At 43.7% G+C, this 20234-nt stretch overlaps 1 protein-coding gene across 4 annotated transcripts in view; it reads left to right on the forward strand.

Annotated features, from left to right (window-relative positions):
• GIGYF2 (GRB10 interacting GYF protein 2) overlaps positions 1-15415 on the forward strand; it is a 127698-nt gene extending 112283 nt beyond the window's left edge. For all 4 annotated transcript variants that reach the window (XM_010841226.1, XM_010841230.1, XM_010841227.1 and 1 more), the window contains 7 exons: positions 536-658; positions 3554-3763; positions 3892-4094; positions 5238-5392; positions 6905-7110; positions 9381-9528; positions 13589-15415. In XM_010841226.1, the coding sequence (XP_010839528.1) occupies positions 536-658; positions 3554-3763; positions 3892-4094; positions 5238-5392; positions 6905-7110; positions 9381-9528; positions 13589-13656 (1113 nt within the window). In that variant the 3' untranslated portion in view covers positions 13657-15415. The remainder of the gene's footprint in view (positions 1-535; positions 659-3553; positions 3764-3891; positions 4095-5237; positions 5393-6904; positions 7111-9380; positions 9529-13588) is intronic.
• Positions 15416-20234: the final 4819 nt, after the last annotated feature.

The raw sequence follows: 20234 nt of genomic DNA on the forward strand, positions 1-20234 counted from the left end.
TATATTGGAGTATATATCAGTGGCAGGTATAACAAATTTGCAATTTCATGGGAGTAAATCAGATAAAAGTGTATTGATGTATTTTGGGCTTCCCTGGTGGCTCAGTGGTAAAGAACTTACCTGCCAATGCAGGAGATTCGGTTTCAATCCCTGGGTCAGGAAAAACCCCTGGAAGAGGACATGGCAACCCAATTCCATATTCTTGCCTGGAGAATCCCATGGACAAAGAAGCCTGGCGGGCTACAGTCTATGGAATTGCAGAAGAGTCGGACACCACTTATGACTAAAACAACAATAATATTGATGTGTTTTAAGTTGTTTTAAAATAATCTTGTGACAAGAGAAAATTAAGTAAAAGAAGCAAAACTGATTGGTAGGGTAGTCATGTAAAAGGATCGAAGAAGGCAGTTTAAATTGAATGTTATAAGTGGAACAGAGGGAAGCATGAAGGTTCTGGCTGTACACAATGCATTGTTGCCCCTCCGTTTCCTAGCCATGTGTCTGCATGAACTCTTCTGCCTTCTTTTTTTGCTAGCTTCCTTCTTCTTCAACGTGGGGCCAGCAGTCCAATACGACAGCATGTCAGTCCCAGGCAACGCTATCATTGGCTGAAATCCAAAAACTAGAAGAGGAACGAGAACGGCAGCTTCGAGAGGAGGTAAATTTTAAAAGTGATCTAGACAATCGGTGATTCAGAATAGCCAGTGTGCATTCTGGATTAGTGGCTACTTGTCAGAGTTGCTGTGTATCTGAATTAGATATTTATTTTTCAGCTCTTTAGCCTGTATGATGGTCACTAGCAAATATGAAGGCTCTAATAGAAATAACATTAAGATTGGGTACAGAAATGTTCTGTTTCCTTTACCATAGCTCTTGAGAGAATAGCTCAGAAACAAAAGTTACATGGGTATTTCAGAATGGGGGATGAGTTTTGTGTGGATAGCCTCTTAAAAATTTGATACTTACAATGCAGAAATTTTTTTCTCTAAAGGGTACTGGGTTCTGACTAACCTAGAAAACCTTAAAATATGACAGAAATACCATCTCTCTGCTTGTTCGTCTACATCCTGTAGTTCCTCATTAGAATAGAGAGGATACAAAAGAGTGAAAGGGGTTGGGGGGCGGCAGAACATAGTTCTTGACAGAAAGGAAAAAACGAGGAAGTGGAATGGTTTGGCTCAGCATACACTAGCTGAGTGCCATCTGTCCATTGTGTGTTTGCTGCTTGTGTGGATATAGTTGAGTCTCAGACAGACAGAATTCCCTCCCTCCATAAAGCTTACTTTTAGTTGAAGAGACAGGGACATGAAAAGACATACAGAGTTCTAGAAGGCAATATGTGTCAGAAAGAAAAATAAAGTGGAAAGGGGCGTAGGAAGAAGATTGGGAGTTAGTGATAGTATTGGTGGTGGGTAGCAGTTGATTGTCTAGTTTTAGGTGTGCTGACTGGGAAGGCCTCTCTGAGAAGGTTGCATGAGGTAACTAAGTCTTAATGGAGGTACTGTACATGGGTATGATTTGAGGCAAAGCAGTCAGTTTGTTCGAGAATGCAAGCTGTCATTCTGGATCTGGGTGGTGTGGTTCACTAAAGGCCGTGAAGAGCGTCTGTGCATGTTCACCGTGTGGTGTGCATGACATCACCCAGTAGGTTAAAAGCTTTCTTCACCTTAAAATTTACCATGTTTCCTACCCTCCTTCAAAAGAAAAAAGGCTGAGCTTTCTCTGAAATCATCTCTCTTTTCTCAAAAGTTAACAGCTGGATACAGAGCAGAGTGTAGCTTCCTCCTCCAAGGCTAGAAATTCTTCCAATAATTTTGGTCCCTGCTAAATAAAAAAAAAACATAATGGTCATCAGAGTTGGAATCACAGGTCTTGGTTCTTGTTCATATCTTTGTCTGTTAGAAGTTAATAATTGCCTTGTGTTTTCATTTGATTTTCTTTGAACAGTTAAGTCTGTGTACGCTTCAAAATGCATAAAGTGCCACCCAGCAGATAGTATCCGACAGTTCTATTTCATTCTTTGCCTGGCAGTGTCCTTTCCAGGACCCTCTAACTTGTTCAGATCTGAACATGCTTGACTTGCTGCACTGGTGTGCTCTGTTTCTCAACATTTTGTCATCTGCATGTTGTCCTAGGTGGCGCTGATGGTAAGGAATCCACCTGCCAGTGCAGGAGACGTAAGAGACGAGGGTTCAATCTCTGGGTTGGGAAGATTCCCTAGAGGAAGAAGTGTCAGCCGCCTCTAGGATTCTTGCTTGGGAGAATCCCATGGACAGAGAAGCCTGGTGGGCTACAGTCCATGGGGTCACACAGTCGGACAGACTGAAGTGACTTAGCATGCACACATATTTCTTTCCATCTCGTTCTCTGTTGTCTTTTGTGATGGAATATTTTCTCAATCTTTTCTTTCAGTCCTTCTATTGAACTTTTAATGTATGCTCTCTTATTTTAAAGTTCTGAATCCATATATTGTTCCCTCTTAAGTATTTGTGTTTATAGTCTCTTATTCTTGTTCTGCTGAATACAACATCTAAACTCTAAGAATAATACTTACTGATCACTCCTACTTCCCCTTGTTTCTGTTCCAACAGAATTCTGTTTGATTTGGTCTTTGGCTTTCATCTTACAGGCTGGGCTGTTTGTTCTTATTTAGGAATAAGGCACTGAGGAGCTGTCAGGAGGTTCTGGTGCATGTGGCACTTTGCTGGGCTTTGCTGTGATGATGTCTATAGTGGTTTCTTCCATTCAAATCCCACCATCTGTTGGTATCTGTAGGTGTATTCTCTTACAGTAGGTCGACCAGCTTTCCTATAGAATAATCCACTTAACTGGTTCAGCCTGTTTAAAAAGGAAAGTTTTAATTTTCTGCTGGGGAGAGGTGAGGGATAGCTGCCAAGTGTGTTGGGTGGGGAAGGTAGTCAGGGTCTTGATGTTGCTTTTTACAGACTTGTCTTCCTTTGTTTGAGATAGCCATGCCTGTAATTCCGGAGCTTTCTGTATGAATTGACCTGTTTCTGAGCTTCCTTTTACTTGGTTTCAACTTATTGGGTCTGTTGTATTGGCTGTCTTTATTTGCTTGCTTTCCACCTTTTAAAAACTTTTCTGTTCTCTTTGTCCTTAAAGTTTATGTTTTAGAAAAAAATTATTTTTGTCATTTTGATAGGACTTTGGAAATAAACATATTACATTTTTATGCTTAATCAGAAGTCCTATTTAATTTTTAAGAAGTAATTCTTAATCTCTCTCTATTCTCGTCTCAGTCCTTCTGACTGTTTCATCTGTATTTGCAGCAGAGTAGTTAACTGTAGTTGTTTAGTTGCTTCCCAGGTGGCACTTGTGATAAAGAACCCACCTGCCAACACAGGAGACGTAAGAAACGTGGGTGTGATACCTGGGTTGGCAAGATCCCTTGGAGGAGGGCATGGCAATGCACTCCAGTATTCTTGCCTGGAGACTCCCATGGACAGAAGAGCCTGGAGGGTACAGTCCATAGGATCACAGAGTCAGGCACAACTGAAGCGTCTCAGCACACACACTTCTGTTGTGCCTACAGCAGAGGCGCCAGCAGAGGGAGTTGATGAAAGCTCTCCAGCAGCAGCAGCAGCAGCAACAGCAGAAACTCTCAGGCTGGGGGAACGTCAGCAAACCTGCAGGCACTGCAAAGTCTCTTCTGGAGATCCAACAGGAAGAAGCCAGGCAGATGCAGAAGCAGCAGCAACAGCAGCAGCAACACCAGCAGCCAAACAGAGCCCGGAATAATACGGTGGGTCCGTCTTCCTGAGCGGTTGTTGTGTGGGCTGGTGGTGTGAGTTATCTGTTCTGACTGGTGGGCTCTCTTTTTGTCTTTTTAATGTTATTAACTGTAGTTATTTGTGTCTCCTTCTTTAACAGCATTCCAACCTGCACACCAGCATTGGGAATTCTGTTTGGGGCTCTATAAATACCGGTCCCCCTAACCAGTGGGCCTCTGACCTAGTCAGTAGTATCTGGAGCAGTGCTGACACTAAAAACTCCAACATGGGATTCTGGGATGATGCAGTGAAAGAGGTGGGACCTAGGAACTCAACAAACAAAAATAAAAACGCCAGTCTCAGGTAGGGCTCAAAGCGATTGACCTGTGTTCCTTGGTGGATTGGGGGAGGAAGGGCATGTGAGGAGTATGATAATGGGTGGCCAGAGAAAGGTAGTTATTTAGTTTTTACTTACTTTCACCTATATCCTGGCATGTAAGGTGATAGTTTGATGATTGTTTTTCTTCCCTATGGAAACACATCGGTATTATTACTAGTGGCTCCTTTGGTTGCTGGACATGGAGTCTATTGCCTGTCACGTGGTAAACGCTTAATATTTTTTGTTACTGCTCTTGAATATTTCTCTAAGGTGGTCTCTAGATTCTAGCATTTTCTCTAAAATTTTAAGTTAGAGTATTATAAACACTTAAACTGTTTTATTTTTATGATGAATTTGTTACATCTTACATTCATCTTTCTTTTCGTTGAACAAGCATGGGTTTTAATGTTAAGTCATGAATTCAAATCCCAGCACTAGCACTTACGAGCTGTGTGACCTTGGGTAGGAGGGAACCTCTTTGAGCCTCAGTTCCCTCATCTGTAAAACGAAGATAACAATAACAGCTTCATGGGTGTGGTTGTAAAGGTTAAGTGAATATGTGTGAAGTAGTTAGTAAAGTGCCTGGCACATAGTAACTACTTAATAAATGGTAGTGCTGTCAGAATATTTCTTCTCAATTAACTGAGGGCTTAATGTGTGATGAATAGGACACTGAATAACATGTTGAGCATCTTTGCCAGGCACTGTGCTCTAGGCCTTTGCATATAGTATTTTTATTCCTTTTAATAACCCAAAGAAGTATTAGTATCATTTTACAGATGAGGAAACTGAGGCTTAGCAAAATTTAAAATCTTACCGACGGACACATGAGAAGAACTTAATAATTTCTCTGAAGAGAAGCCCGTATTCACAAACTAGAATGTATTAACCGAGGCTAGATTTTAATAGGTACTGAGTAAACTCCCCCATCCCCAACCCCAGTATTTCATTTTTTTGTTTTTGGACTTTTGTTTGTTTGTCTGTTTGTTTTCATTTTCGGAGCCAAGAATTGGATTGCTGGACGGCCATCCAGTGTTGCCAAGACATTATCTATGTATGATGTTAGAGTATGATTATAACAGTAACAGTTCCTGGGAATATAATACCACCCTATTGTTTTGCTTTAGTAAATCTGTAGGTGTGTCTAACCGGCAGAATAAGAAAGTAGAAGAAGAAGAAAAATTGCTGAAGCTCTTTCAGGGAGTAAATAAAGCCCAAGATGGATTTACCCAGTGGTGTGAACAGATGCTTCATGCCCTTAATACGGCAAATAACTTGGATGGTAAGAACTGGGGAGGGAAACCCAGCATGTGGAATGGCAGAGCAGGCCCCACAAAGAGTTAGGAAATTGAAATGATGGGCCAGCCTTCAGGAGGTGAAGTCTGATGGAGGTCAAGTCCTGCACCTACTGTAAAAACTGGACTCTTTTACAGCATTACTTGTGAGAAAAGTTCTGTAATACTGTGCTGAACTAGGTTACCAGTGGACACCAGGGTAGCTGCAGGCTGTCCTGTGATGGACAGGGCAGAAGAGATCACGGTTCTCTCCTGCTCATTTTTGGGGAGCATCACCAGATGAACAAAGGAGATTAACTGTTACACTGGAGACCTAGGTCAGCCTGCACAAGAGAAGACTGAGGTGGCGTGAGAGTTTTCCCCTTCCTGCCTTTGGGGGCAGGGGTGGGAGTCGTGACTGAGCAGGTAGACATGCTTTGTATGGGATAAAGCTGAGACCTATAATGTATGCAAATGAAAAGGTTTCAGCGCAGTTTGAAGAAAAACTTGCTGCTTGTTGGTTGTTCACAAAGAGAATTGTCTGCCTGAGATGGAAGCAAATACTTCCCTCACCCGCAAATGTTTGAACAGAGACCAGTCAGGTCGGTGTGGACGGGATTCCCATAACTCGTGAGGTTTGCTGAACTAGTCCATCTCTGATGTCTTTTCTAAAGCCAGAAACCTTAAAAAAAAAAAAAAGGGCAGGAAAAGAATTGAAGGGTTCCTTTGCAGCAGTGTGACATAGCTGATGGTCAGAACGAGTCAGAAAGCAAGAGCGAAAAATAGTAATGGCTACCATCCATTAAGCACCTACCATGTACTAGGCACTTTTTGGGGGTTAATACGTGTTATCCTAGTGATGTTAATTTTGGCCATAACTTAACCTTTACAATGTCAGTGATGTTATCCCCGTTTTATAAATTAGGAAACGGAGGCTCAGGAAGGTTAAGTAGCTCATCAAGGTCACACAGTGAGCAAATTTCAGTCAAGTTTTAAACCCATGTCTGTCTAACTCTGATACTTGGACTTTTCTCCTGCACCACACTGCTTCATGTCGAATTTTTCTGTGTAAACAGAGGTTATCTCAGTGAAGCAAAAGGAGGCTGCAGCTTTATCTTCAGTATCTGTTATAGTGCCTGGCATGTACCCTGGCACTTAAAACATATTGACTGAATTTAAAGAAGAGAAGAAAGGAATCCCCAGATTAGTCTTAGGGAAGCAGTTGTTTCCATCAACATAGTTTCTACCAAAATAACATTTAGTGAAACAAATACACGTGTGATACCTTCATCTCTGTGATATTTCAGACAATTTGGGGCATTAAATGAGAGTGGGGTTACCCCCATGACTACAGAGCAGGTTAAAGAAGTTAGCATATTTAGCATAATAGCTGCATGCCTTTCCAGTTTCCATCATTCACGTCCCTGTTAGGTGTTAAAATATATTGAAGACTGACCCTGATCTCTGCTGTGTGGTATTTCATTGTTACTCTCTCTGTCTTCTCCCCTCTCATGTTACAGTGCCCACATTTGTTTCGTTCCTGAAGGAAGTAGAATCTCCATATGAGGTCCATGATTACATTAGGGCCTATTTAGGAGATACCTCTGAGGCCAAGGAGTTTGCCAAGCAGTTCCTTGAGCGCCGTGCCAAACAGAAAGCCAACCAGCGGCAACAGCAGCAGCAGCAACAGCAACAACAACAGCAGCAGCAGCAGCAGCAGCAGCAGGTAAGGCAGCAGAGTGAGTGCCGTGCCCTGGTCAATATTAGTGTCTTGAAAGTGGAGCCGCCAGAGAAATGAAATTTTAAAATACTACTACCATTTTTGTACATCACATGACTGGAACCTTTTAAAACCAGGTAGACTTGACATTTTCAAATTACATGTCCTGAGACCTTTGTGAACTTGCCAAATAGCAAGTATATAACTATTCATTCACTGTTAGGCATACCAGCCCCATTTTTCTTGGTTCATATAGGTGCCTCTGTCCAGTTGCAAATGCCAACTTGTCATAGACGCATAAATTTGGTTTTAGTAGTTAAAACTCACCAATGGTAACTCTCTGAAGCTCCAGATCATTTGTTTCCAGTACTGACAATACTGTACCTGCCAAATACCTCATACACCGTTGATGAGAATGTAAATGTATAATTGGTTCTTGTTATTCTCGGGAGCTCTATTCTGTGAACTTGCTGCTAACACAGAATTAGCAAATTCTGAACCATTGCTCCTAGGGGGTTAGGTTTCTGTGGACCTGTGTTATAGCATTTTTGTCAGCTTATAACTGTGGAATGCTGATAACCTTGTTCTGTGTGTGGTTCTGTTTAAGGATGCGTTATTTAAATACATTGCTGCTTCCTTAATACTGAACTCACAGCCAGTGCCACTATAACTCGTGCCTGAATAAAGCGTACCTAGCACACACGTTTCTGAGGCGCATCACAGCCTCTGGGCCCTTTAGAAACACTAGACAGCACTCGACCCTCGGGAGCCACTTTAGACAAGGACTCACCAACAGCATGTAGAAACAGGCCCCGAAACAGACCGAGGAAGACGCTCCTCTGCAGTGTGAGCGCTGAGACGAGAAGGCAGAAAGTATTGCCCAGTTCTGCCTCAACTGGGAACATGTATCTTGGGCAGGTCAGGTTTTCATTGCTCTGTAGACATGCATATTCAGAGTGAGGACAGAAACACTTCAAGTACGCAAATTTGCAGATAACGGAATCCATGAATGATAAGGATTGTCTTTACAAGTTTTCTGAAAAACAATCTGTCAGGACTCATGGAGAGGCTTAAGAATATTTTTAATCTCGTAGTTCTTCTACTAGAGATAATGTTTGTCAGAGTGCATTTTTAGCAATGTGTAAGGTACAGAGAAGTATAGGGCATTTAAAATCCATTTGGATAGATGGGGCTAATGGATCAACTGAAGGAAAAATGAAAGATGTGAACACAAACAGCCCCAGGAAAAATATGTTAAGGAATCAAGAGAAGACACTGTGCAGCAGTACCAAGGCCTCCGTGTGTGAGGGTCGCCTCTGCGCACAGCCAGGCTCGCCCCCCGCCCGTTCCGCCGCCCAGCTCGGGAGCCTGATCCCAGTTCAGACTGCGTTGCTCTCACAGGAGCAGCACATAGTGTGAACAGCTGGTAGACCGTTGCATAGTTTAGCCAGTTGGTATAAAGTATTTGAATAATATTTTGGGAGCAGATCCCTTCTGGGATTGCTGCTATGAATAAAGTGCATGACATGAACTTTGTTTTGCTTAATAATGGGCTGTCAGCCGGTCTGTAGGCTCCCCTCTCTGTCCCGGGGCCCGGAGAACGAAGGAGCCTTCCACTTTGAGTAGGTGAGGGGTGTAAATCGCCAGAGAGCAACTTCCAGATGAATGGTACAGATTAGATTCCATGTGTGTCTGGCGAGTTGTCTGTTTTTTTTTTTAAATTTTGTTTCATTTTTTGCTGTGCTGGGTTGTGGGCTCTTCTCTAGTTGCAGTGAGCGAGGGCCCTCTCCATCGTGATGCACAGGCTTTCTCATGCAGTGGCTTCTCTTACGGAGCACAGGCTCTAGTGCAGGCTCAGAAGCTGTGGCTCCCAGGTTCCAGGGCACAGGCTCAGTCCTTCCACAGCAGGTGGGACCTTCCCAGATCAGGGATCGAACCTGTGACCCTTGTATTGGCAGGCGGATTCTTTACCACTGAGCCACCAGGGAAGCCCCTGGAGAGGTTTTGACAACTGTGCTGTCCCAGCAGTGTGGACACCTGGAGACCCCAGGATGGGCCTTGTGGAGACACACAGCCTAAGTGAGTTGTCTGAATCTCAGTGAAGGGAAGAAGGTGGCTCAGTGGACTGCTCTCAGTTTCATTGTTACCAGAATCCGTGGTAGGCTTCCTGTTCTTAAACTCCTCCTCGGTAAGGTGAGGCCAGATGAGCCATTTTCTGAGGGTGGGCCAAGCTCGTGTCCACTGTGTGATCTCAGCGGTGCCATCTTGTGTTACAGGACTCTGTGTGGGGCATGAACCACAGTGCACTCCATTCAGTGTTTCAGACCAATCAGACCAACAACCAACAATCCAGTTTTGAAGCTGTACAAAGTGGCAAGAAGAAGAAAAAGCAGAAGATGGTCCGAGCAGATCCTAGTCTATTAGGTGAGCACAGGCCTGAAGTCTTAGCTGGGTGTTGGGGGTAAAGTATATGCGAGTCCCATGGTGGAGGGTTTTTCAAGAAGGAAAATTTTTTTTACAAAAAATAAGTTTTTTTAGCCAGTTCAAAATAGTATTTACTGGGAATCTCTGCAAGAGCTATGCCTTATCTATTATAGGGAGCAAGAAAAAGAATATATTGTCTGGTGCCTTAAATTTTAAAGACTTTTTCATATCTAACATAAATTTTCCTAAAAACCTTTCAGTTTAGTTGGAAAATAATGCTGATGGAGAACAGTAAATGTTGTTTAAAATGTAAAGTGCCGATTTGTGTGGAAGCAGACCATAATCAAATCAGATGCTCAAAAAAGAACAGATGTTTGTTGATATTCACTGTATAATAGTCTCAGAATTATCCTGCATTATGAGGCGATGTTCCAGCATTAACAATAGTAAACCAAGGCCTAGAGGATTGAGAACGCTTCCCAGAGTCACTCAGCAGCTAGCAGTGCAGCTGGGGTTTCACAGCAGGTCTGTTTTCTCTTCACTCTTCTGTGTTACCCATAGCTATTCTTGTTTTCCCCATGACTCTTCTTACCCAGTGTTAGGGACCAATGTCATCATACAAGTCAGCTCTGAGGAAAAGGTGACGCCTGAATTGGGGCTTTGAAAAAGCAGGAAGGATAGGGTATGGTGTTTCTGGAATAACAAACAGCGTAGGCAAAGCTGATAGGGCTACCTTTGTTTCTTAAACTGGCCTGACAACCTCACCGACAAGGATGAAATTAAAATTTTTCTCTGTTCATGAATGTACTCATGAGATGTTATAAAACTGTGTTGTCTGGAATAGAATGGTTGTATTGGCAAAGATGGCAGGTTGGGAAGTCAGGCAAACTCGTTGGAGAGTGCAATTTAGACCAGGTGAAAGATAGTGGTGGCCTAGGGTGGGGCTTTGGCACTGGAGATGGAGAGGAGTTAGATGGATTTCAGAAAGTTAGGGATAGGCTTGGGCAAGGAGAAAGGAAAGGTTTAGGCAGCAGGATGGAGAGAGTTGCCCTTTTGATAAAATGATGAGCACTGGAAAGTGGAGCGGGCTTATGGGGAAAGGACGTGCTGTTTCAGTGCTGGTGGACCGAGTGTGAAGTGACAGGGAGGCATCGTACGGAGGTGAAAGAGCTGACAGTACAGTGAGAGGTGACTGCTCTGCCCTTGCTGGGATCCATACTCCAGAGGTTTCCTGCCCTGGGGAAATAATACAGCAGTAACAAACCTAGCGTTGAGCACCGCCCCTTGGAGCTGTGCTCTGCGAGCGGGCTTTGGATACACCTAGAGGTCTGGCGCAGTTTTATTTTCTTCTGCCTCTCTTGGAAGGTTACGTTAAGGATGGATGGATCAATCCAAAATTTTGTCCAGTTTTGACAGAAATAGATGAATGTAGATTTTAGAGTGTTTTTCAGTTCTGGTTGTGAGTTCTAGCGAATAATCTCCCACTATTTAGCTGTGGTACTTGGCTAGGGCAGTAGGGGTGGGTTCCTCTGAAAATGAGGTGTAAATGTTTTTGGATTAAATATTTGATCTGACCCCATTGTTTATTATAGATGTAAGAAAGAAAGGGACTTAAATCCCCCTTCACGGAAATGAGAGGGAGGTTGTTCTGGGACTAGAGTTTTAAGGAGTATGTATCTTGAAAGGGAAGGAGAAAAATTAAATATAAGGGAAGTAAAACTATTCAGAAAATACTGAAGAAACTCACCTGGGTGAGCTCTTGCTTATATACCATTTAATGAGAATTTTTGCTCAAGTAAACCTTCTGGAAATTCCTCTGATAATTTCTGCCCCATACCCACTAACCATTTATTATTGTTTCTAGTTGATACATGCTTTATTGACTTGCAGATTAAGAAAAATTAACAAATATACATCAGTCACAAGTTACCCATGCACATAATAGGAAAACAAATTCAAATTTGACCCCATTGTATCCATTAACAAAGTGGTCACTGATCAAAATAGCGTTTTGCTTCTAAAACAAACCTTCAGAACCATCCCGGCCCCATTTTAATGCTCATGTCCTGCACTGCGCTTATGTTTTCCTCTAGTTTTTCAGGCTGGCAAGTGCCATTGTGAGCCAGCACCCTGTGCTTGGGTATGAGAAATACACACACAAAGTGCCCTTGTTCACCAGTCACAGTTTTCTTACAAGAACAGTCCCCCAGACCTTAAAGTCATGTGAGGGGAATCTGTTGTTCTCACCCTAAGAGAGTGTGGTGGTTGGAGCTGGACATACCGGGCCCCAGTCCCTGTTGGTATTGCCTGGGGTCTCGTGACCCCCCAGAGCACCCCACTTCTGTCAGGTGCGGAGGAGTGCCCTCCTCACTGGTTTTTTTTTGACAAGTAAAGGAGAGCCCATCTGCTAAAGCCAGTCCAGTAATCATTCTGTTACAGCAGTGAATACTTAACCGTTTTGGGCCCCAGGTTTCTTTTCCCAGTCCCGTCTCTGTATGACTAAAATAGTTTGTGTTTTTTTGCATTCCCGCTTTTATTGCATGTAGCTCATTTTGTTTTTATCACATTTCATTTGTTCTCGAGATACATGTGAAGTCAAAGAAAAACTTGCTTTAGAGCCGAGTAATAGTTCATTTCATAGACTGTTCTTTAGGGTTTACATTTACCTAAATAACTGTTATTTTCAAGTATGAACACACTAAGCCTTTCATTATTTTGACGGGAAAAAAGTCCTGCAGGTTATGGGAACACAGTTGAGGGGTAGAACTCAGGTTGGGGTTTGGAATCCTAACCTCTTCCAATAGGAGGCCTTGGAAACAGCTTGTACCACAGCTTCCTTGATTAAAAAATAGGGATGAAAAAAAAAAAAAAATAGGGATGTTTATGTTTTCAAATCAGGATATTTTGGAGTCAGTGTAATGTAATTAAAGTATTTTTATTATGTAAGACATTTTTGTGTATTATTGGTACATTTAAAGTGTGTATTTGTTTGAAAACTTGAATGTTAAAGGGCAAAAAGGAGGGGGCAAAAGCTCGAAGTAATATTAACAGAGCTGCTTTTAGACTGGAGAGCTTCGCCTGTTTACTTTTTGATACTCAAACAGCAACTGAGACAGTTTGGGGTTTCATTTAGGGTGGTTGAACTGAAAGCATTTTGGGACTCACTCATTCCATAGAGGCCCTGTTAATAGTACCTTTTATCAGTCTCTGATTATGTGGAGTTTATTCAAAACTTATACATGACTGATGGCATTAGGTTTTCAGACCTCAGTAGTGTTTGTAAGCTCATCTGTGCTAGTATTGCCTTTTCTAAACCAGATAGCATTTTGGTTCATCAGTACTGCTCGGTGAGATCCTTGCCTTTGGTGGTCTACTTACAGTAGGTTGAGCTGAATAAGGGAGTTTTTTCATTTCTGTGCTGTCTTCTGTGTGATAGGAAGAGCAGCTGAGAGCTCTCAGGAGCTTGTAGCCTGCGTTCCCTGGAGCCTCCTACCCCCAGAGCAGAACCTCTCAACCAGAACTTTGGCAGTGTTTTGGATTCAAAGTATTCCCAATTAGTGCATGGGGCTGAAGTAGTGATTATTCTCACTGAGATGTCACAGTCATTTGGTCTAGTGGTTATAAAGTACTTAGTGTGTTATTCTTGTCCTCCCCCTGCCCCTTTCTTCTAAGGTAGCTACACCTGAATGAACTTCTCTCCGTAGCCAGCCTGGCCTGGCTTTGACACACACACACGCACACTCACCCCAGGCCTGGATTCAGGACTCCCCAGGACAGTGGTTTGCAGTTCTTTTTAAGCAGTGATGCTGGTGTGTGTATGTATTTCTTCCCTAATTAAATTATATCAGAACCTTAAGAAATAAAACATATAAAAATAGAATCTCTCACTGGAAGGGCAAGAAAACTGCTGCATTGACCTTTATCCTTTTTTCTTCCTCCTTTTAGTATCCCTGTTGGTATACTCAAAAACGGGAGACTGAAATTCCAGCCCCCTGCCTGAGTTTGAGCCACAGGGTTGTCTGGTCAACATTGATCACTCATTGCAGATTTTTCCCTGCAGGGTTTTCAGTCAACGCTTCCTCGGAGCGACTCAATATGGGTGAGATTGAAACTGTGGATGACTACTGAGCGCCTGCCAGAGCAGACTGGCCTTCCCTCTCCTCTCTGCCGACCATGGATTCTCCAGCTTTGGACACAACACTTAACTCACCATATATTCTCTGTCACTGCAACAAATCACAGAACCGATCATCTCAGGCTTTTTCTTCTAGCCCTTTGTGTCCAGGATTCTTTAAACCGTTCTTGTTGGTGCGCATCTCAGACTGTGGATGAGTGGACCGGACGTCTGGGGGGCGGCAGGGGGGACTCCTCCCCAGCAAGGCTGACTGTGGGCAGCATGTGTTCACGGTGCCGTGATTTCACCTCCTGTCTCCCAGAAAGTGTGTTGGGATCTGCCAGTAGCGATTTACTTTCTCTTGTCATTTTTTCCCTTATGTTTGATTTTTATTTTTCTTCTTTTTCCCCGCCCCACCCCCCAAACGGGCAAGGGGTCTGACTGGTGCAATCATGAAGAGAGTTAATGGTAACAGACATTGGCCAGCAACAAAACGCCCACGGACTGTGACTTGAGCGTCCGACAGAGACAGTCAGAGCTCTTCCAGTCTGCAGGTGGCACCGCCACGGCTAACTTCGGGATTGCATCCAAGAGGCCCTGAGTGGGTGGGGTTTAGACTGATTGGTTTGATGTTGCACACCCCTCACCCTCATTCTTTCTGAGGATCCTTTCAGAGAAAGGGTTCTTGGTTTTTCTTCATTAGGTAGTGACTTCCAAGCAAGCTGACTTCTCTCCTGGCATACTCCAACCTGATCGGACAAAGGAAGCCCTATGGCCTGGGAGAGGAACTTATTTTTAATTTTTCTTTCTTACAAAAACGGATTTTTTCCCATAAATATTTTTACTTCAGAGGACTAGGACCAGTTTGTTTTGGGCCTTTCTGCTGAAAATTTGTCTCGTTTAAGAGGCAGTTAGGATCTTTACCATATGTATGAATTTGTATAATTTCATTTTGGATAGGGATAAACTGCTTCTGATAAAAGCCCGGAATTTCATCTGGTTCCTCAGAGCATTGCGTGTGTGTCTTGCTGTGGCCCCGAAAGGTTTTGTCTAAAGATTCTGGAACGGCAAGGTGCTGGCTTGCCTTTTCTGAAAAGAGAACATGCAAAACCTGACCATCTTTTAAGACCTGCATCCGTGGAAACCACTAAACAGGAGATTCCCGTGGGATGGAGGGGACGGGAGAAAGGAGCCTGGTTCTGGCTTCGATCGTGGCCTCCTAATACCCCTTCACTGCAAGTATAAATGTATTCAAGCTCTATTTATAAGCAAATACTCTTCCTGCCTCCGCCAACCCCCCACAGAACATCACCTGAAATTGCCAGTCACACTTTGGTCTGCAACCACCGGACCGTCCATCCCCGCACAAGAAGTGCTGTGGTTAGGGTGGCTCCTGGTCGAGCGCCTTCCCTTTCTGACATCATGGCCCAAGGAAGGCTGGAGTTGCTCTGAGAGCTGTTTGGTTTGGGATGATTCTATTTGCTTTCTGTTTTTATTCTTTTGGATCAGCATTCTCCCTATCCCTTTTGGCCGCCCTCCCTCCTAAACATGTACAATAACTATACAGAGACTGCTACAAACTTGTATATAGTTTTTGGATCAAACAGCATGAGGAGATGGGGAACCATTAAAAACTGGGGCTCCTGCTCTCCTTTGCTTTGTAAATTCAAAAGTGGGGGTGGGGAAGAGGGACAGTTAAGATGTTTACAGAACTTTAAGCTCCCTCGGAACTTTTGCCAGTGTGGAGGAAAATAAAAAAGACCTTAAATAAAATCTGGTGGTATTCTGTCTGGGTACATCTCTTGTACTCACGCTTGTCGAGGTGAGTTTTGCACTAAGCCATGTTCTTGACACCGTGGAAAAGCTGCAGACACGTGAGTGCCCAGGACGTGGAGGCAGCCATGGCTTTCTCCGGCAGGCTTGGAGACGCTGACTGGTTCTTTAGTTGGAGAGCGTAGAGGTCAAGGCAAACGGGGTAAGTTGATGCAGTGTCCGTATTCCTTGGCCTCTCTCTGCTGACCTGTGGCTTGTCTCCTTCCCTCACCACACAGACACACACACCCCACCCCCCTGAAAGTCCCCTCCAGAACCTGCCCACACCTTCCAGACTAGACTCAACTCCGCTTGTTTGGGGGAAAGTTAAAAACACAAGCATTTGGGAGAAGGTCGGCAGATTTGGGGGAAGCAAAGTCATTTTAGTCATGGAACATTATGCTTGCTTAACCAGCAGCACTGCTTCTACCTGAGGAGTTTCCCACATATTTGAAAGAAACCACTCCTTCCTAGGAATGTTTGTTTCTGTCGCAATTCTATCAGTTTTTCAGTCTCATTTACTCTTTCACTTCCAGCGACCATGTTCTTACCTCTTTCTGTGAACGTGAAGTGAAAGTCACTCAGTCATGTCCGACTCTTTGAGACCCCAGTTCCCCAGGAGAGAATACTGGAGTGGGTAGCCTTTCCCATCTCCAGGGGATCTTCTCGATCCAGGGAGTGAACCCAGGTCTCCCAAATTGCAGGCGGGTCCTTTACCAGCTGAGCCACAAGGGAAGCCCAACAATACTGGAGTGGGTAGCCTATCCCTTCTCCAGCGGATCTTCCCAACCCAGGAATCGAACCAGGATCTCCGCATTGCAGGTGGATTCTTTACCAACTGAACTATCAGGGTAGCCCCTTTCTGTGAATATACTGGCAAATTACCTAAGCTCTTCCTGAGTTTTAAAGTGTTTGTTTTGTACACAGTTTGCTTCCAGTTGTCATAAGTCAGAATTTCAAAAACATATCCAGACAAGATAATTTTATTATGGACACTTTCCCCCAAGGGCGTTGGTGTCCTGCTTACTGTTGCTACATAATGGCCCCAAATTGGCTGACAACAACCCTTTTATTTTATTGGTAATTTTGTGATTCAGGACCTTGTAGGAAGGGCTCACGTGGATAGTTCTTCCATGGTTCTTCTCTGGTCTTGTTCAGATGTCAGCAGGGGCTGCGGTCTTGGGAAGGTTCCATTGGGTTGGCCAATACAATGGCTCTCTCTTGTGAATGGTGAGTGGTTGGTGCTGGCAGTTGTTGGCTGGGCACTCTGCTAGGTTGATGGCTGGAGGAGTTGTCTGTGCTTCAATGTGAGTGGTGACTACAGGTAGGTGGGCTGCTTGTTCGGCCGCTGACTCCCACCCCTGGGGCAGAGGCTGCCTCATGTCTTCTGACTTTCTCTGACACTTTATTCTGTCAAGGTAGTCACAAGCCATTCAGATTCAGGGGTTTGGGAACTGGAGTGAGTGGTCAAGTCATTCTAGAAGAGCAGGCAAATGGGAATTATCTTCACGAGACGAGGTTCTGTGTATATACCAAGGAGCTTGAACTCTTCATTGGCTCTGAGTTGAGGGCTCTTTTCTTAATTTCAAGATAATCGTCAGTTCAGTTGCTCAGTAGTGTCGACCCTTTGTGACCCCATGGATTGCAGCATGCCAGGCTTCCCTGTCATCACCAACTCCCGGAGCTTGCTCAAACTCATGTCCATCAAGTTGCTGATGCCATCCAACCATCTCGTTCTCTGTCCTACCCTTCTCCTGCCTTCAATCTTTCCCAGCATCAGGGTCTTTTCAAATGAGTCAGCTCTTTGTATCAGATGGCCAAAGTATTGGAGTTTCAGCTTCAACATCAGTCCTTCCAATGACCCAGGACTGATCTTTAAGATGGAGTTGTTGGATCTCCTTGTAGTCCAAGGGATTCTCGAGAGTCTTCTCCAATACCACAGCTCAAAAGCACCAGTTCTTCGGCGCTCATCTTTCTTTATGGTCCGACTCAAATCCATACACGACTACTGGAAAAACCATAGCCTTGACTAGATGGACCTTTGTTGGCAAAGTAATGTCTATGCTTTTTAATATGCTGTCTAGGCTGGTCATAGATTTTCTTCCAAGAAACAAGCATCTTTTAATTTCATGCTGCAGTCACCATCTGCAGTGATTTTGGAGCCCAAGAAAATAGTGTCTCACTGTTTCCACTGCTTCCCCATCTATTTGCCATGAAGTGATGGGACCAGATGCCACAATCTTCATTTTTGAACGTTGAATTTTTAGCCAGCTTTTTCACTTTCGTCTTTCACCTTCATCAAGAGGCTCTTTAGTTCCTTTTTGCTTTCTGTCATAAGAGTGATGTCATTTGCATATCTGAAGTTATTGATATTTCTCCCAGCAATCTTGATTCCAGCTTGTGCTTCATCCAGCCCGGCATTTTGTATAATGTACTCTGCATATAAATTAAACAGTGACAAGTATACAGCCTTTCCCAATTTGGACCAGTCTGCTGTTCCATGTCTGGTTCTAACTGTTGCTGCTTGACCTGCATACAGATTTCTCAGGAGGCAGGTCAGGTGGTCTGGTATTCCTGTCTTTTTAAGAATTTCCCACAGTTTGTCATGATCCACACAGTCAAAGGCTTTGGTGTAGTCAGTAAGGCAGAAGTAGATGTTTTTCTGGAAGTCTCTTGCTTTTTTGATGATCCAGCGAATGTTGGCAATTTGATCTCTGGTTCCTCTGCCTTTTCTAAAACCAGCTTGAACATCTGCAAGTTCTCGGTTCATGCACTGTTGAAGCCTGGTTTGGAGAATTTTGCTAATATGTGAGATGAGTGCAATTGTGCAGTAGTTTGTACATTCTTTGGCATTGCCTTTCTTAGGGATTGGAATGAAAACGGACCTTTTCCAGTCCTGTGACCACTGCTGAGTTTTCCAATTTTTCTGGCATATTGAGTGCAGCACTTTCACAGCATTGTCTTTTAGAATTTGGAATAGCTCAGCTAGAATTCTATCACCTCCAATAGCTTTGTTCGTAGTGATGCTTCCTAAGGCCCACTTCACACTCCTGGATGTCTGGCTCTAGGTAAGTGATCACACTATTGTGGTTATTTGGGTCATGAAGATCTTTTTTGTTCTTTCGTGTATTCTTGCCACCTCTTCTTAATATTTTCCGCTTCTGTTAGGTCCATGCCATTTCTGTCCTTTATTGTGCCCATCTTTGTATGAAATGTTCCCTTGGTATCTCTAATTTTCTTGAAGAGATCTCTAGTCTTTCCCATTTTATTGTTTTCCTCTACTTCTTTGCACTGATCACTGAGGAATTGCTTCCCTGATAGCTCGGTTGGTAAAGAATCCACATGCAATGCCGGAGACCCCAGTTCGATTCCTGGGTTGGGAAGCTCCCCTGGGGAAGTGAAAGGCTATCCACTCCAGTATTCTGGCCTAGAGAATTCCATGGACTGTATAATCCATGGGGTCACAAAGAGTCAGACACGAGTGAGAGACACTGAGGAAAGCTTTATCTCTCCTTGCTGTTCTTTGGAGCTCTGTATTCAGATGGGTATATCTTTCCTTTCTCCTTTGCCTTTAGCTTCTCTTCTTTTCTCAGGAATTTGTAAGTCCTCCTCAGACAATCATTTTGACTTTTTGCATTTCTTTTTCTTGGGAATGGTCTGTGCAGTGTCACAAACTTCTGTTCATAGTTCTTCAGGCACTCTGTCAGATCTAATCCCTTGCATCTGTTTGTCACTTGCACCGTAAGGGATTTGATTTTTATGTCATACCTGAATGGTCTAGTGGTTTTCCCCACTTCAATTTAAGTCTGAATTTTGCAGTAAGGAGTTCATGATCTGAGCCACAGTCAGCTCCTGGTCTTGCTGACTGTATAGAGCTTCTCCATCTTCTTCTGCAAAGAACATTATCAGATTTCGGTATTGACCCATCTGATGATGTCCATGTGTAGAGTCTTCTCTTGTGTTGTAAGAGGGTGTTTGCTACGACCAGTGTGTTCTCCTGGCAAAACTCTTGTTAACCTTTGCTCTACTTCATTTTTTTCTCCAAGGCCAAACTTGCCTGTTACCCCAGGTATCTGTTGACTTCCTACTTTTGCATTCCAGTCCCATATGATGAAAAGGACATCTTTTTTTTTTTTTTATGTTAGTTCTAGAAGGTCTTGAGGTCGTCATCAGTTCAGTCGCTCAGGCTTGTTCGACTGTTTGCGACCCCATGAATCGCAGCACGCCAGGCCTCCTTGTCCATCACCAACTCCCAGAGTTCACCCAAACTCATGCATTGAGTCAGTGATGCCATCCAGCCATCTCATCCTCTGTCGTCCCCTTCTCCTCCTGCCCCCAATCCCTCCCAGCATCAGGGTCTTTTCCAGTGAGTCAACTCCTCGCTTGAGGTGGCCAAAGTATTGGAGTTTCAGCCTCAGCATCAGTCCTTCCAATGAACACCCAGGACTGGTCTCTTTTAGGATCGTCTGGTTGGATCTCCTTGCAGTCCAAGGGACTCTCAAGAGTCTTCTCCAACACCTCAGTTCAAAAGCATCAATTCTTCGGTGCTCAGCTTTCTTCACAGTCGAACTCTCACATCCATACATGACCACTGGAAAAACCATAGCCTTGACAAGACGGACCTTTGTTGGCAAAGTAATGTCTCTGCTTTTGAATATGCTATCTAGGTTGGTCATAACTTTCCTTCCAAGGAGTAAGTGTCTTTTAATTTCATGGCTGCAACCACCATCTGCAGTGATTTTGGAGCCCCAAAAAAATAAAGTCTGACACTGTTTCCACT

The sequence above is a fragment of the Bison bison genome, unplaced genomic scaffold (assembly GCF_000754665.1).
Source record: "Bison bison bison isolate TAMUID 2011002044 unplaced genomic scaffold, Bison_UMD1.0 scf7180017864158, whole genome shotgun sequence".
Lineage (NCBI taxonomy): Eukaryota > Metazoa > Chordata > Mammalia > Artiodactyla > Bovidae > Bison > Bison bison.